This window comes from Pithys albifrons, chromosome 15 (genome assembly GCF_047495875.1).
Source record: "Pithys albifrons albifrons isolate INPA30051 chromosome 15, PitAlb_v1, whole genome shotgun sequence".
NCBI classification, from domain to species: domain Eukaryota; kingdom Metazoa; phylum Chordata; class Aves; order Passeriformes; family Thamnophilidae; genus Pithys; species Pithys albifrons.
The window spans coordinates 3,412,664-3,430,955 of record NC_092472.1 but is presented as its reverse complement, the minus strand read 5'-3'; the positions used below and the strand labels follow the sequence as shown (position 1 = coordinate 3,430,955).

Sequence of the window (18,292 nt, the reverse complement as noted above, 5' to 3'; positions counted from 1 at the left end):
GAAGTGAAATATTCAAGACGGAATATCACCTTTTAGCCCTTATGAACACTAAGATCTTTTAAGTATTTCTATTCTTTGACAGCTTGTCCTAGTTACCTGAGCATATGACACATTTCCTAGAAGGAAAATAACTATGCTATCAATCCATATACAGTCTGTCCTTGATTTTCTCCCTGCCTCTTCATTTAAAGGAATCACAGCTACAAGAAATGTGAATTTTCTCAAGTTTAATCAGGGTAGTCAGCCTCCATTAAGCAATAATGTGGAAATGAAGTTAATTTCCCTTTCCTTGCCTCAGACATCCATTTTACATCCATTTCAGTCTGTGTATAATAATTAATTTCCCAGATTTGATCATCCTGTTCATTTCAAGCCAGTTCTTCCATTTTTAATATTTCCTTCAGAGAAGTGAAATGGCAGGAATATTAAATAAATAAGTTTTTGATATGTTACTACAACTGTTTGAGCCTTTCTATAGAGAGAGTTCATTAGTAAATGAGCAGTTCCTGAGTATAATATAAAGCATCATTTGACATGGAAGGACAAGTCTGAGCCATTTCTCCCAACTATTCCATTGAGGGAACAATTCTTTGCTTAAGGCATTATTTGGGTTATAAAAATAAAATAAAAATAACCGAAATACAAAATATATCATTTACTAACTCTTAAACTGGGATTATGAGAGCTCTATTCTGGAAAGGTTATAGTGATCAAAAATCAACTGAGATAGCTCTACCCACTTTTCATGTAAGTGTCAAGTTTCCAAGAACCTCTCAGACTTAATACTTACCATCTGATGAATATTTAAGAAAGTAGTCTGAGAGACAAGACACAAAAGCATCTGCAACTATTAAAATGGCTGTTACAATGTAGTACCATCCATTTCGAGCAACTGCCAGCTCTGATCTGTCTTACTTAGATAACCATACCATAATACTCTTTAAGTGTGTATTATCCCCCCTAAACTAATCTTTTTGTTAATTTTTTATTATTATTATTATGTGGCCTTTACAGCACATCACCTGCAGTTCGTGCCTTCAATTTATGTGACAAAGTAGAATAAAGCACTGAACAAGTTAGGAGGTTCATAAGCACATTTAAATGGGATTTTAACAACCAGCCAGAGCTGGGTTTTTTTGTATTTGATAGATCTGCATGCAGACCTACCAAATTCACCACAACTACACCTACACACATCCTTTGAAAACCTATTTCAGACTTTTCATCATGTGGCTCAATTTTGAGAGGACACTTTCATGTGCAGGGGAAGGCAAAGAGGTGGAAGGTTTGACTCCATGATACAGTGGGGGCAAACTTCCAGACCAGTCAGGCTGGTTCATCTCATCAGCACCAAAAAATATGCTTTAAAGGGTTAAAGACCTACATGACTCTAAATGATCATAATACCTAGATTTACTTGCTACTTAAGAAAAATTCTCTAAGTGTGGACCTTGCAACCACCTGAAAAAGCAAACCTATTTCTGCAGTAGGAGAAGGGATGTGGGGAGCCTTTGCAAGGTCACCTCCATTTTCTTCTCAAAGAATGTTTTAAAGGATTCTGGAAAAGAGAGAAATTGTGTAGCTTGCTTATCCAGGGGGCTTATCATATTGTATTAGCACTTACTCATCACATTTAATTAAGATTCCTTTTTAACTGATGCAAAATATTATTAGCTTCATTCATCCCATATCAGTAAAAAGGAATAATAATGGGATGTGATCCTAACAGGAGATGATAGGAAGTTACTAATGTGACATATATATTGTGGAAGGGAAAGATGGCTGTGACTGCCAAAGTCTGTTTTGGGATCTGTGTTGTCTTGACTTTTACAGCCCCTTCCTGTGAAAGGTATTACAGTGACAGACCTCTTTTAGGGCAGGTTGCTGCCTGACAGCCATATCAGTGAGAATCAAAATAGATACTGGTTGGTGTTTAGTTAATTGGCTCTCACAGGAGGAGAAGTTTGTAGAGGTTTAGTGGTAAACTAGTCAAAGTAGGTCAGCTGAAGGATTTTATGTACTTATATGGTATAGTTCACTTTTAAAATGAAGAAATCACTTGAGGATGAAAACATCAAACTAAATGAAACAGTAATAGTACCATTTCTTCCCCTTTATGATGCAGATAGAGAAAAGACCAGTTGCAGGTTTCATCTGTAAAATACCAGTAAAGTTATCCCTTTATTTGTGATCAGTGCCAGAGGTAGCCAGGGAACAGGTGTCAGCTCTGAGGGTCAGAGCACAGAGACACCTTCAGCTTCTGAGTGACAAGGAACTGCATTTCCCACTCTCTGAAGCTTTTTGTGTTTGGGGTTAATTTAAAGAATACCCAAACAGAAAGTTTTACCCTGTAACCATCTGGTGTGGAGATTGCAATGATTTGGCTGCAGGTGTGGGAGCCACATACAAAAGGAATAGTTGAAGTCTGTCAGCTAATCATAGATGATGAAGTAAGAAAAAAGAATTGTCTTTTATGACTATTTCTCATCTGTCCCTGATCCATTACTCTGCTCTCCTCTCTGAGTGGTGAAGCTCACACATTCATTCATGTCTAAAATAGATGCCTCCAAGAGCACTGACATAAACGTGTCCCTTTTTCTTTCACTACTACTTCAAGCATCCAATTAGTTGGTTAAAATTAGATTCTGCCTTGAAAGGCTAAAATTGGTGCTTCAAGTTTCCATAGTTGCTGTCTTTCTAATAACTGTACTCAGTCAAATAGTGGGGATTCTCTGTTGCCTACCAGCACTGGGTTTTGGGAGCTGTGCTGGGTGCTTTCCCCTTTGTGAACCAGCAGTAATATGGGCTGTGCTCAGGTAAGATCACCTGCAGAGGGTTTTCAGAGCTGTAGAGACTGGTTCTTGGTAAACAGTTTTGTTGAGGGTAAGCAGGGGGGACTGAATTAAACTCAATCCTCTCAGCGGTGTCCACTGTCCAAGGTGGACACAAATAAAAACAAGCTAAGCCTGCCCAGGAAATCATAGAATTTAGAATGGACCTTAAGGATCATTTTGGTTCTACCCCTCTGCCATGGGCAGGGACACCTTGCACTAGTCCAAGCTGGTCCAAGCCCTGTCCAGCCTGGCTTTGGACACATCCAGGGATGTCGATACACAGCTTCCCTGGATAACCTGTGCCAGGGTCTCACCACCCTCACAAATGATATCTAATCTAAACATGCTCCCTGTCAGTGGGAAACCATTCCCTCTTGTCCTGTCACTCCAGGCCCTTGTAAAAAGCAATCCAATACTAGAACATTTAATCCTCCCCTTTAAGTAACCTGAAATTTTCCTTCTTTGGGCAATCAATCACAAACAGCCATCGAGATGGGAGCTGAGGCAGAATGTGGCTGCAGTGGTTGTATGCAGGAGTCCAAGCTGATCCTGTTCACCCCATAGAGGCAGAGTGGCCTCCAGTGGCAGGAGTCGACTGGGATTGCAGTCTGTGCTCTTGGCCTCGGTTCAAGAACTCATCTAGCAGAGAGCACAGGGAGGAGGGGGCTGGCTGGCTGCAGGGTACTGTTACAGGCTCCAGCAGCAGCCAGGAAACCCTTCCTCCTTTTCACCTTCACAGCAGGATTTATGATGCTCTGTGAGCCTGCTGTCTTTCACATAAAAGGGCTTGTATGCCAGAGTCAAATTATTTTTCATTTATATTTGACAGAACAGTGACTAGAATTGGCTTTCTATAACACAGACTAAGCAGTAACCAGATCTGTGTTGTCTTCCCGACATTCAGAGCTTTGTTTTCTGCAATGACTTTTGCTCTCTTTGCAATATTTCGTGTCCTTATATAACAGAGGCAGCTCCCCCACCCACAGTACCAGCCTCCTGGAAGTGGTTAGGCTGCCATCCCTCTCCTGATCACATCCAGAGGGAGATTTGAGCCACAAAGCAGATATCCAAATTTTTAAAGATCTGCCTCAAAGTCCATGTTTTTGGGATGTGTCACCTAACACTCCTAAAATCAGCCTTCTGCAGAGGTCTGGGTAGCTGCTTGCTGCTCTAGTAATTCTGTTTAGGGCATTTAAGGACATTTAATTAGGACATTTAGGCTACAGAGCACCTGGTTTGACAGGAAGGCAAAGAAAAACCTTTGCTTTGGTGGAGGTGGGGCAGATGGCAGCCAGACCAACCCACCCCAGGTCCTCAGGGGAACATTGTCCCCAGGCACCACCCAACCACCTCTCCCTTCCCAAATACTGAGGGTCAGAGCAGTCCCCCCAGCCCCAAATTCAGTTTTCCTGGGCTACTCACTGATCTTTACCTTGGAGCTTGCATTAAAACAGGGGTAGAAAGGCTGGTGCTTTAACTCCCCACGGTGTATTAGCAGTAGATTTATAAGATTAAAATAATTTGGGGTGAGGTTGTTTGGTTGGTTTGAAGTTTGTTTTGTTTTTTTTTTGTTGTTGTTTTTTGTTTGGTTGTTTTTTTCTGTTTATAGCTATGAGCTCTTAAAAATGGTCACTGTAAGCCTGCAGGCACAGGGAAATGTCCAAATAAAATATATATTTATCCTACATTGCAGGACTAATCTCTCCCTAATGACCTCTGCCTGAGATGAAAACTTTCAAATGTTGCATCTCCCCCAATCCAGCATTCAATTAGAGCTGAAAAGATGATAGGGAACATCCTGGGTGTGTGCACATGCTGTCTCAGTGATGCAGCAGATTATCCCTCAGTTTGCTGAGGAGAGGGTTAAAATTTGTGCTTTCCAAGGTGCATTCTACCTGTGGGAGCAAGACTGGGCACAAGTACAGCACTAGAAGGATATTAGCTGAGAGGGGTGATATTTTTTTGAGAGGAAAAGCCTCTGATAGTGAAAAAAGAGTGAGAGGAGCTGCTCTGTTTGCTTCTTCAGCAGCTGTGAGAAGCAACTTACCCTTTGTTGTGCTCTGGCCACAGCGGGCTGTGGTAGCAAGCAAATCAAATTTTGCTTTCAGATACCTCAGAATACACTGGCAGAGCTATTTGGTAGCTGAGATAATTACTTTAATATGCAGCCATGTAAGATTGGTTTCTTATAATGAGGCAAGTAATCTCTATTTAAATTGATTGTCAGTGTCAGCACAGACAGTAACCTGGGAGTGAGCTGGAAATGACCTCCGTGTCCACCCCCTGCCTTGTGCCTGGATGTTGGAGCAGTGGGGGGTTACGGATCTGCCACAACATATGTGCTATAATTACCCTCTTTAATAATACTGATTTAAATCCAAACACTGGATTAAAGCTACAGGCTCCTTGGTTGGAAGAAGTTTTCATTTGGTTCATTCCTTCTGTCTTCTCTGATTCATTAATGCAGAACAGGTCAAACAGATGGGAGGGCAGAGAGAGAGAATTATTTGGGTGTTTCTTTAAGACTCCAAATTGACACAGTCGTTAGAGGTGGTTGGGGTAGTTTGGCAAAGTCATAGTTAAAATGTCTCAGTTTTGTTCTGACTGAATCATTTCTCTGTCTTTCAGTTCTATATCTGTCATTTTATCATCTTGATGACAGATTTTTATTTGCTTACTGTTTTTTTAATTTGTTTTGGTTTTCAGAAAAAAGAAAAAAAAGATTAAATGGGCATTTTAATCCCAAAAAGCTTAGAGCTGATCAGTGAAGCCAGAATGCCCGTAAAGATCCTCCAAATGACACAGAGAGGGTTTTTCAGAGCACGCTGTTTGCATTGGATGTGCTGTTTCAGAATCCGTGCAGAATGTCAGGCTCTTTATCATGGTGAATATTCATTAAGCCTGCCAGAGGCAGAGGCTGCAGTCAGTACAGCATCAACAGAGGAGGCAGGGAAGAGAGAAATCAGGTTAATGACTAGCTTTCTCTGCAATTTGCTTCCTGCTTATTGCGTGATCTCAGTTTTAAATAAATTCATTTAATTAATGTGTTTTGCTACTTTGACCTGCGGACAGAAGGGGCTGTGATTAATGATGGGGTATTCTGAGTCTCACAGTGGCTGTAGTTGGCATGTTCTGCTGTCTAAAATAAAAACCCTTAAAAATATTTCCTTTAATATTAATAGAAGTTTTGATTGAAAGCTTTTATCTAAATGATTTTCTGAGTCCATGAGGCACCAAATTTTTAAAGACAGGGACAAAGTGGTGAGTGGGGAGGGATGGGACAGAGCCAAAACAAGCTGCTGTCTTGGCTGAGCATGTCACACAGTCAAAAATGTCTCTGTAGGGAGACAGAGCTGCAGAGAAATGCTTTCCTCTTCTCCCCCTTGAGCAGGGGCACATCTGTTCTAACATGAGTTAGCCTTCTGACAAAGGTTCTTTAAGAAAGCAGCAGAGGCATAGGAGGGAGAGATGATGTACATGACACTCAGAATATATGGGCAGCTCACATTATGGGAAGTGAGCACCACCTGTTCCTAGTAAACACCAGATTGGTGCTGTGGGGCTATACAGGAACAGAAAAAAACAAACACGTGGCCTCCCCAAAAGAGAGAAAAATGTCAGTTAGATGGAAATTGCAGGCTTAGCCCAGACCTGATGGGATATTGATTCATGGGCTGAGTGATGACATCTTCCATGAGCAGACATTTTGCCCCAAATTTAGAAGACATCTCAATTTCAGACTGTTTGTACCCATCACTCAGTATCACTTCTTAGCTCAGATGGTTTTACAAGCTGATGAAAGCCAGCCCTTCAACTGAGTGAATTTGCAAATTCTGCATCTGAAAAGACAGCACCTGAAATCTCAGTTCCAGGCCTGTACTTTGGAGTTCTGCAGCACAGGCTCTAAGCTGTACTGCTGTCTTTGCTGCTGTAACTAAAATGTGGCCTTTCAAGGGGTGGAAATGGTGCAGCCTTAACAATGTGGCTGAGAGTTCTCAGGTATTTCTGAGCAGAAGATGCCACTGCTTGCCCAAATGAAAATCCCGTGAAAGGATTAGGGCTGAGAAAGTGGCCTCATCTTGCAAACAGTTGCACAGGATTTTTTGTGGATGTCACCAGTAAAGAGATTAGTTTCAAACTTCTTCTTTTGTTGAAGTACTCTGGCATGGTCATTAGTACACCACCATCCCAGCCATGGTGCTGCTTAGCTTGCTCCTCGAGGGTAGAAGTCAGCTCCTTTTCCTCTAGCCATCCAAAAGTTAACTGTCTAGTGTAAATTTTCTGGCTGGGCTTTATCTGTAAAGAAGCAAAGGTGATACAGTTCCAGTACAGAGAGGAGAGGAGCAAAGAAAATTCACTGCATCTAAACCCAGACTTTTAAGCTAGGTGAACTACCTTCTGAGGGTGCCTGCCTCTCTTTATATACTATAGCAAGAGCTAAATTAGACATTGGATGCCTGTTTTGGTGGCTGAATAGATCTCTAAGAAAAAAAATGAGGGTGCCTACAGCTGATACAGGGTAAATTTTAGGGGACCTGTTCCTTGTAGCAAATGCCTGGACTTCCCGTACACAGCACGAGGAGAGCAAGGTAGCTCTGAAAAACTTGTGTGCTGAGAGCAGGACTGCCTGGAGCATGCAAGTGAGGAGCTTGGTGCTCAGTGAGGTGTCTCAGCTCACCTGAAACCCTCTCTCTTTAGAGGATCTTGGAGACTATGAGATCCACACAGAACCATGGAATGGTTTGGGTTGGAAGGGACCTTAAAGCTCACCTTGTTCCAACACCCCTGCCATGGACAGTGACACCTTCCACTAAACCAGGTTGCTCCAAGCCCCATCCAACCTGGCCTTGGACACACTCAGGGTTGGGGCAGCCACAGCTTCCCTGGGCAGACATGATGCTTTCTATCTGACAATGTGTAGGAAATCAGGTACTTTCAGAACAATTAGGGCTTGCTGAACAAGTGCCTGTTGACTGAGATTTCTATGTTTTTCAAGTCCTGTGAGAGGTAGAGGGCTACAGCATCTGACCAGTAAATGCTTCTGAAAGAGAAAAGAAAGTAGCTATGCACCATACCCTGTTCCCTCAAGCTTTCAGATAGGTGGTTTAAGGATATATTTGGGTTTTTTTTATGTGTAAATCTGCCCGTGTGGTTCAGACAGCAGTCACGAGATAGCAAAAAAAGGATTTTGAAAGACAGCCTAGAAGTCATTTCATGCCATCTAAATATGTGATTTACTCGACTGCAGAGTCTCTGCTGCTCTGGGTTCCATTTAAAGTCTACTGAGACAATTGTATTTCAGTGAGAGTAGAAAATGGAAGGGGTGAAAAGTTCATCTCCCATTTTAGCTTGCAGACACACAGGCAAAGAGGCATCAGGACCTGCAGGTGCAGCCTAGATTTTGAGTTCTGCTGCATGCAAGCATTTAAAAATTTAATTATTTGGTCATTGAACATGAAATCTGCCGTATTCCTTGAGAATAAAGTGAAGGGGCAGTCTCCAAAGTAATCTTATGAATTACACCAGGTGATGACCAGACTCTGAACTTTATGTAGGAACATTGGCAAGTCCCTCTCTGTACTGTAGGAAGAAAAGAACTGTAATGCTTTAAATTAAATTTTATTTATATAACTGGCAGGTTTGTTTTATTTAGATTTTCCTCTAAGTTTAATAAACAACTTTGAGGCATTCAGTAAGACTCAGGATATATGTAAGAAAAGTACAACTAATCCCATAAAATATAAACTAACATGTAATTTGAAAGCTTTTGTTGTTGAATTCCTGCTGATAAGAAACAGAAGAGATGCTTAAGGAAGTTTTGGAAATAGGTAGTAGAGGACATTTATCCTTGATCTGAAATGGCTAAACATACAACATTGTTACTACAGCTGAACTGTGACCTTCCAGCCTACCAATGCAGAAAAACACACATGTTATCATGTAAATCACGCAGAAATTTCCTGAGGAGACTGGTGAAGCCCCACTCTTTAGAAATTATGGCTATTAACTCATTAGGTTCTGTCTCCATCTTTTTGTATGTGAGCTCTCCACACAGCTGTAAGGATAATTAGTTTCCTTTGGCTTAGTGAGTATTAAGGATTATTAAAATGCTTAGTTTGTATGGGCAACAAACATATTCAGGGTCTGGGAGAAAACCACACAGAAAGGGAAGCAAACCCCCAAAGTCTGGCAGAACCCTGAGTCCAGGGTAGGTGTGATGAGTTTGTTGCGTTTGGATGCATGTTGTCAGATGGTTTTGTGGCAAATGTTACTGACTTCATTTAGTGAGGGGATTTGTTTAGGCAGAACCAGATTAAAGGGCCAATATCCTGCTCTGAATTAGATTTCAGTAATGCAGATGTGTATGTGCACCTGATTAGTTTGGCAGGAGGTTTCATGAAGAAGACACTGTACCTTAGGGATACCCTGGTTTCCTCCACATTACTGTATTTCTGTGGTAAAAGGGGTAAGACAAAGTCCTGTCATTGTCTTATGTCTTGTGTCCATCTTAATAAATTAGAGGGGTGGAGCACCCTTTCCCACGAGGAAATGCTGAGAGAATTGGGAGTGCTCAGCCTGGAGAAGAGAAAGCTTTGGGAGGACGCAATTGCAGCCTTTCAGTACCTGAAGGGAGCTGACAAGGGAGATGGAGGGAGACTTTGGACCAGGGCCTGGAGTGACAGGACAATGGTGAATGGCTTCAAACTGTCAGAGTGGAGGACTAGATGGGATATCGGGAAGAAAGCCTTCCCTGTGAGGGTGGTGAGGCCCTGGCACTGGTTGTTCAGCACAGCTGTGGCTGCTCCATGAAGTGTCCAAGGCCAGGTTGGATGGAGCTCTGAGCAACCTGGGCTAGTGGAAGGAATCCCTGCACCTGGCAAGTGGGGTGGAACTGGATGATCTTTAAGATCCATTCCAATCCAGGTCATTCTATAATTCTGTGATTCTGTGCTCACATAAAAACTGACATGGCCACACAGTGTCATTTCAGCTGTGCTGTGGTGGCCCCGTGGTCTATGGAGCCTTGTCACACTGTTCTCTTCAAAGCAATTTTTCTGCTATTCACTGCTGCAAGGTTGTCCCCAGCCAGAGCAAGGGTGGGTCAAACATGATTCGAGGTCACCTTCAGCTGTCTTTCTCCTGCCAGGAACAGTAAAAGAGCACTGGGTCTGGGCCAATGTTGTTTGGAATTAATGTTATATGTGCTTGTTGGGAAAAAAAAAGGATTTATTTGTCAAATAGGGCTTAATTCATTAGGCACAATATGAAAGCTCACATTTTTATATTGCTGTAGAAAGAAAATTGATTAATAATTTGGAAAAAGGCCAAGACACACAAATTCACCTTTGTAATTTACCATCTCAGCAATATAAATGGTACCTGAGCAAAACAATTTATTGAGCAGAAATGAAAGCTGGTTCATATTAATGCACTTATTATGAAAGCACTTTCTAAGGCATTGCTGTTACTAACAGGAGACATGCAAAAAATCTGCAGTTGCTAGTTAAGACAGTAGGAAATTTACAGAAAAAGATATAACTGATAAAATAGAGAAACTTTCACATTAATACTAACTTCAAAAGTATATTTGAGGCTAGGCAGGTTAAAGTCACTCAAACAGCTTCAGAAGTTCCTGGAATTAATATAAACTGAAAATTAAAGCTACTTCATCATTAAATACAGTCTTGAAGTGAAAAGAAGTGTATAGTCTCTTCTAATTCTTGATTAAATATCACATTGTAAAAGCAGTCATGTCACCTCCTCGTGCCATGGAAGTTTAAAGATGCAAAGATTCCACGTGCCTAACCTGTTACATAGATGGTTGCAGAGATAATTCCAATATGTTGTGTATGCACATTTCTTTGACTCTGAACATGGACATGCTGAGGAAGTATGGAAAAGCTTAAAAAAGGAATCATGCTTCCCAGACATGCTAATTTTGCTGCCAGGCAGGAGAAAGGTTGTCAAGAAGCAGAATGTGCTTTTCTGGCTTTTGAACTAGGAGAGTCTTATGTCTGCATGCACAGCACACAGTTTATTTAGTAAAATAGAGAATTGTCCTAACATTGCAGAAGAAGAAGAATCATTAAATAATAAGAAATACAGGAGATGCTGTTCATTTCTTGAAATGGCTGCTAAAGTAGATGCAGTATTCCTCATTACTGCTACAGGGGTACACAGCAGTCAGTAGCTGATGTTTACTGGCAACATTGTAGATCTTCCTATCGATTAGCTGTTTTGTTTTCTCTCCCTCCCCTCTGTCACCAGCGGGAGACATTTCTTCTCCTCCTTTCAGTGCCCTTCCCTCCTCTTCCAAGGGACATTCAGTCCCTCTCACCTGGTTTTCTAACAAGTCCATGTATCCACACAGTCCCCATCTCTTTCTTTACCCCCAAAATCTTTACCTCTTCGACCAGACAGCTCTGATATGTGATGCTGAGACTTAGTCAGATCAGTGGTGTTGGAATTGTTTGTGTGGTGGAGCAAGACTTTGTGCGTGTCTGGGAGTGTTACAAGTGTGAGAGTTCTGTGCTTCGATACTACACTTTTAGAGCATAGATAAGAATGTTTTCATCAGATTTGAGGACTTCAACATCAGTGCATAAACACTGAGCTTTCTCCTTTAAGCACTTCAAATGATATCTTAAAATAGATATGCTGTTCCCATTCAAAACTGAGAATAATGTAAATTATAACAAATTTTTCAAAGTTTATAAGAAAAGAAAACAACTGGGTTTTAAGACTTTCCCTCACAGAAGAACCCAATTTTGTTGCAATTCATTATGCTAGAAAATTGTCCTTTTCACAGGAACATGTGCAAACATTTCAATCTGATTTGCTCAATCTAATCAAAATCATGGAAATGAAATTAAAACTTGCTTCATAGTGCAACTCTGAAGGTGGGGACAGAACTTTATGTTTGCCTCTATAAAATATTGTGATCTAAAGTAAATATCAGGATATTCTATGATTCTGTGAAAGTGGTGAATATCTCTGAGACCAGATTGTGCACCCTGATGGAAGGAGTCCTGTGGTGTCTCTACCCAGGCAGTTCAGTTCACTCCTGGTTTTGCTCTAGGGCCATGTCTGCTGCTCAGCCACATTGCATACATACAAACACACAAACAAATGCTTCTTGGCCTCAGGTTCCTCTCTGGGATGCACCAGCTCACAATCACAGAGTCACTGAATGGTTAAGGCTGGAAGAGACCACAGTGGGTCATCTGGTCCCACCTCCCTGCTTGAACAAGGTCATCCCAGAGCACATGGCACAGGATCACGTCCAGAATATCTCCAGTGAGAGAGACTTCACACCCTTTCTGGACAATCTGTTCCAGTGCATGGTCACTCACACAGTAAAGAAGTTCTTCCTCATGTTCAGGTGGAACTTCCTGGGCATCTGTTTCTGTTACCTCTTGTCCTATTGTTCAGCACCACCAAGCAGAGCCTGGGTCCATTTTCCTGTCACCCTCCTTTCAGATACTTTTTTCCTTCATGAGGAATCCTGGACACAGCTGAGAGAATGGTTTGCTAAAAAATCCTGCATGGATGTGCATAATACCAAGACTGACACCCCCTGCCCTGGACAATCTTCTAACCCTATCCCAAACGACTTGACACCCCTTTGCCTTGCAATACACATGCTTGTGTTTCCTGCCTTAAAACACTGCAGTGAGGCTGCATCACAGCCATCTCTTATTTCATGCACTTCAAATTCAAAAGAACAATAAAGAACAACTGTAACAACATGAGATCCAAAGCCTGTTGGGCCCAGCAGTGCTTGGAGTGAGTCAGTGAGTGCTAACACTGAGCAGCCTGGACGAGCAGCAGTGGTAACCCCAACATGAGCAGACAGGCAACAAAGAGTCACTGTAGGCTGAAGCCAGAGCTCTCAAATGGGAAGCTCATTCTCATTAAGGGCTTGTATTTAATGATGCTTTAAGCTTTTCTTGCTGTTTTGACTTTTTCAGAACCTGAGGCGGGAGAGGTGTCCCCCCCAGTGGGAGCTGGTGTGAACAGCAACAGCTGGACCTTTAAATTTGGACCGGGCAATTCCAAACAAGGTGGTCCTGGTGAGTTGCCAGACAAATTCATTATCCCGGGATCTCCTGCAATCATCTCCATCCGGCAGGAGCCACCAAACAGCCAAATTGACAAAAGTGACTTCATAACCTTTGGCAAGAAGGAAGAGACCAAGAAAAAGAAGAAAAAGAAGAAGGGAAACAAGACTCAGGAGAAAAAAGAAAAGGGCAACAGCACCACTGAGAACAGTGACCAGTGAGGGGGTTATACTGAAAGAACCCACTTAGCCAGTTTTTGTAATAATGGCAGATTTCTCCTATGTAGCAACTCCCAACTTCTTCCTACTGTTAAAAAATTTCCTGTATGTACAGACTTGAGAAAATCAGAAGGAAATTCACGGTGTCTGTCTAAATTGCTTAACAGGTTTTGTCTTCTTAAAAGCTTTATTAAGTCTGGTGTTAACTCTTTTTCTCCACTCTGGCTTGTTTTCAGAATCTAAAAAGCAGACACAAGTTTCCTTTCTCCTACGCCGAAAAGGAGAATCTTCACAGTACAGCCAGTGAGAGGTTGGACTCTGCACTGTGGTTCCTGTGCTCCTGTCTTGATGACACTTACAGGACAGGTTTAAAAGTTTTAATGTTGTGCACCCTCTATCTGATTGGAAATATTTGTGTGCAGATGTCAGCTAGGTCATATGAGATCAGATTATAAAATGCAAGAAGAGCTGGTAAATATGCAACAGAGGAAACACCTAATGAACACAAGTGTTCAAAGATGTTCAGGCTGGGGAGAAAATATCTTAAAGGAGATGAGCAGACTTGTCAAATCTTGAGAAGTCACTGTGTGGAAATACTGAGTCCTAAACATGACGTATTGTACACACTGCTTCAAATGAAACCTCACATTTACAGCTCTTTAAGATACCATAAATTGTATCTATTTACCAAGCAAGCCATTGGGAAAATTGTCCCTTAAAGCCCTGCATTACCCTGGCAAGACCAGCCCTCAGAGTGTAGGAAGGGCTGGGCTGACATCCCAGGAATGTAACTGTGATGCTCTGTGTCCCTATTTCCACTCTAACGTTATTTTGCACATTATGTCTCTGAAAAGGTCAGAGTTTTTCCACGACACTTATGCAAAAGAGAGAAAAAAGAAACGCTAACTATGCTATTTGTTATTTAAGATATTTATTTATAAAGAAATATAGCTGTAAATGTTAAAGAAATATGATGCCCTTTAACCCAAACAGAAGTCAATCTAGAGCCATTATAAATTACAATTGCTGCTATTAAAGTGCTTTAGAAAAATTGCCTGAAACATCTGTATTATATCGGCCACTTGCCAATAACAGCTTTATTCTGTAGGGTGACTCGGGGGCTGCCTCTTGCATGTATTCATAAATACAAGAATATCTTCTCCTTTTTTTTGCATTAATCTGCACTTTGAATACACCTTTGCAAACAAACTGTCCTAATATGAAGAAGCAGAAGCAAACTCCTCACACAAATGGATTTATTAACCTGCTAGCTCTGTGCAGTACCTTGGTGTTACCTCCCACACAACCCCTTTTCTGATTTTAGTTCAACTTTTCTATGAGATTATGAATTTATGACCCTACTAACACTCCCTATGTAAAATTCAAGTACTGTATGTATGCTGTATGCTCTTATAAGAATCCTGAAATATTTATTCTGTGCTTGTGTATGTGAATGTCAATGCAACTATTATTAGAGTGGACTTTAAGCTTTACTGTTGAATGTAAATTCATTATTTCTTTTTTGTACACTTGTGAAAAAGTGCAGTAGTGTTAATTTTTTTAAGCCACTGTTGATTATCAGTTCTTTTGTGTATGAAACACAAGTAAAATATCTTTCTTAAACCAAGCCATGCATGCATGTTGGGATTTATTGGTAAGAATCTGTGAATTAAACCTAAGGGTGTAAATGGAGTATTGAATGTGGCTCAGGATGTTGATATAAAACCAATACATGTACTTTTAAACAGAATATAACCGATGAGGGAATTCCAAGGAGTTTTCTACATTATTGTACATTCACAGAATAAAGCTCAAGTGTCGTGTTAATTGGAACTGTGTAAGAAACTACATAGCTCTGAAATTTCTAACAGGCCCTTTAATCTAGGATCAAAGAACAACTGGATTTCTTGAGACATGTCCTGGATGTTTTAAGTTTCCAAACTGCTGACAGTTCAGAATAGAACAATTCCCACTCATTTTTAAGAACCTGCAGCAAGTCTTAAAACATCACAGAAAAGCTCAAATAAAAGAATTCATGTCTCAAAGCATGAACGACCAATGGCCTCATGTGGTCTATTTAGAGTTTTGTTTTTTACCAGTCTTGTTTTACTGACAATAAAAAGGTGCTACATGAGAAGGAGAATCCTTGATTCACTTTTAAAGGCTAGATTAGAGGAAAACAGCTTTGGGGAGGAAACTGCTCTCTTATGCAAATGTGCTATGCAAGTACATTTAGATGCACTTTGGTATTTTTTCATTTGGTGACTAATCCAACAGCTCCCAAAACGTTCATCAACTGGAGTTACAGTTTTGACTTGAACACACAGAAGGAGACAGTTGTTTTATACTCATCATAAAGTGGTTCCCTCAATGCCTCTGTCAAAAATCCAGCACAAAGATTTAATTCTTACAGGAACTTTTAAGATTTGATTATTTTAAATTTTAATTGAATATTTACTCTTCTTCTGAGTGCTTGCATTTTCCCCTATGCGAGCCAATCTGGTTCATTCATTTTTCATCAGTGGTCACACAGAGCAGGCTTTCCAAGGCTTGCATCTGTCAGAATGAACCAAGAGCTGCTGTATGTCTCCAGTTTGCTGGTTTGAACACAAAACTACATTTGCCAATGCTGCCTTTCATACAGATTCTTACTGCAGGGGGACCATATGCCTTGGAAGACAGAGCAGAATATCTGAAGATAATAATTCCAGTATGGAGAGCTGATAAAGCAGAGAAAAAAACTCTCAGAGGAGAGGAGAGGCTCTTGCTGGAATTGTTTACAAAGAGGCTGGGTTGCACTAGTAGGATACACATTCCACATATTCATTCAGTTTTCAGAAGACTGAATCGGGCACCTCACCAGATTTTTAAAAGATTTTTCTGTATTTGAACCCTCTAGTAAAACTGGAATGCTGATTTGTCTGCAGTGAAATTTGGCTATTTCATAACTAATATGCAAATTATACCATTGACATCCTTGATCCTGGATAAACCCTTGGCATGAAGTGTATTTGGAGGACCAGTCATGGGTGAGGGTGAAATTTGCACGTTCTACCACAGTTTTAGGGGTTACTGTTTAAACACCACACAGAAATGGGAATCAAGAACCAGGGGTGGCCAAGAACTGCACAAATTAAGAAACAAAAGTTTCTTTTATCCTACTGCTGACAATGAAATGAGTAAGACAAAATACACTGCAGAGTTTTTTAACAAGCAAATGACAAGTGTGGGGCTTTTTACTGCTTCAACAGTTAATTTCTCTCAGAATCCACATAAACCTTCTGTGAGCATATTGTCTTTGGAAGTCTGGTTTCTATGCATACAAGTTCAGTGGTCAAAACTATTGGGCTTTTATAACAATAAACCTGAGTTATGTTGTATATTAATTACATCCTATTATTAAAAAGAAATCTCATTTTACATTGGGCTTCTAAGGCTTAGTCTTGTGCAGTTTTCTTTCCGCTTAGTACTTGGATCATTGCACATCGTAGGAGGGGTTCCAATTAAAGTTTTCCAATCATCTTACATAAGGGGAAGAATGCATAACCCAAAATGCATTTTCCAAATTTCATATATGAAAATCCATTAGAGAATTAATTGCTGGCAGCTTTGGTGTGTTTTAGGATCAACTTTATTTCCCCTTCTTCTTCACTCATTTGATGTGTTTCAACAACTGCTTGTGTAAACAACTGGGTAAAATAAACTATGTACAATTTTTCTTCCTTATCCAATTCTCCCCAAGCAGCAGTTTTGTGTATCTCAGGTAGGACAGGTATTGAGGATGGAGCTGAGCCATTTTCCTCATTTGAGTCCTAAAGAATGAGCATGTTCTTCAGTGTTGCTGTTATGTGACTGTTTGGAAACTCCTGACTGTGCCTTGACAGAGACTTTTTTAAGAGAGTGCCCAGAGTTCTGTCCAGGGTCCTCTAAATATGCAGGAGAATCACTTTGGTCAAAAGTTGGACTTTGGTGAGTAAATGTACACTGAAGTCCTTTGGTACGTCCCCTCACATCTCTGAAGGAGAAATGAGTGAACAGCTGATCAATATTTTCATATCACACACAATTTAACATGCACGCAGCAAATTCATACCCTGGCAAGCATAGGATGGGCTGAGGACTCCAAACACTGCAATAATAACTTGTGGTTATGAAGAGCTTCATTCTGGAATGCCTCAGAATCTTCATGATGCTCACACTTGCCTGAGTGGCTGCTTGGCCACAATAAAGCTGAACAGACAGAGAATGCAATAGCATAGCTTTAACAAAATAAATATTTTATCACATTTTATTGACCTTGTGCAGGTTAAACCAGAATAGTATGAAATCAATATTGATAGCATATGCATTCTTTTTCCATTAGCTCTTTGTATGGGGATGCTGCACTCTCTACTCTCCTGGGTTCTGTCTCCTCTCTGTGGCCTCCATTCCTCCCTAGAGGATCCTGTGACACTGCTCTGCATTTTGCAAGTGTGTGCACAAGCATTACTATAGAAAGCCAACCTGTATCGGGGCTGTATCCAAAGCAGGATGACCATCAGGCCAAAGGAGGGGATTCTGTCCCCCTGCCCTGCTCAGGTGAGACCCCACCTGCAGAGCTGCCTCCAGGCCTGGCGGCCCAGCACAGGAAGGACATGGAGCTGCTGGAGCGAGTCCAGAGGAGGCACCAAGATGATCAGAGGGATTGAACAGCTCTGCTGTGAGGAAAGGCTGAGAGAATTGGAATTGTTCAGCCTGGAGAAGCTTTGGGGTGATCTAAATGTGGCTTTCGAGTGACTGAAGGGAACCTACAAGAAAGGTGGAGAGAGATTATTTACAAGGGGGAATGGCTTCAAACTGAAAGAGAGTAGGTTTAGATTAGATATTAGAAAGAAAATCTTTGCTTGAGCACAGAGTGGTGAGGCCCTGGCACAGGTTGCCCAGCAAAGCTGTGGCTGCCCCATCCCTGGAAGTGTCCAAGGCCAGATTGGACAGGGCTTGGAGCAACCTGGGCTAGTAGGTGTCCCTCCCCATGGCAGGGGGTTGGAAGAAGATGGTCTTTAAGGTTCGTTCCAACCCAAATCATTCTATGATTCTGTGATTCTATATATATAAATCTTTGACCTGTTTATGTTGTACAGAATACTGCAACAGCTACTGTCAGTGGTGATGCTCCTTAGGTATTATGCATATCTAATTT

General features: G+C 41.2%; 1 protein-coding gene across 10 annotated transcripts in view; it reads left to right on the top strand.

The window, feature by feature from the left end:
* Nucleotides 1–14,740, top strand: part of LOC139678983 (protocadherin alpha-C2-like) — a 181,445-nt gene extending 166,705 nt beyond the window's left edge. For 9 of the 10 annotated variants that reach the window (XM_071570300.1, XM_071570306.1, XM_071570303.1 and 6 more), the window contains exon 4: nucleotides 12,806–14,740. In XM_071570300.1, the coding sequence (XP_071426401.1) occupies nucleotides 12,806–13,116 (311 nt within the window). In that variant the 3' untranslated portion in view covers nucleotides 13,117–14,740. The remainder of the gene's footprint in view (nucleotides 1–12,805) is intronic. The other variant, XM_071570309.1, reaches the window with a different exon arrangement.
* The last annotated feature ends 3,552 nt before the right edge of the window (nucleotides 14,741–18,292 follow it).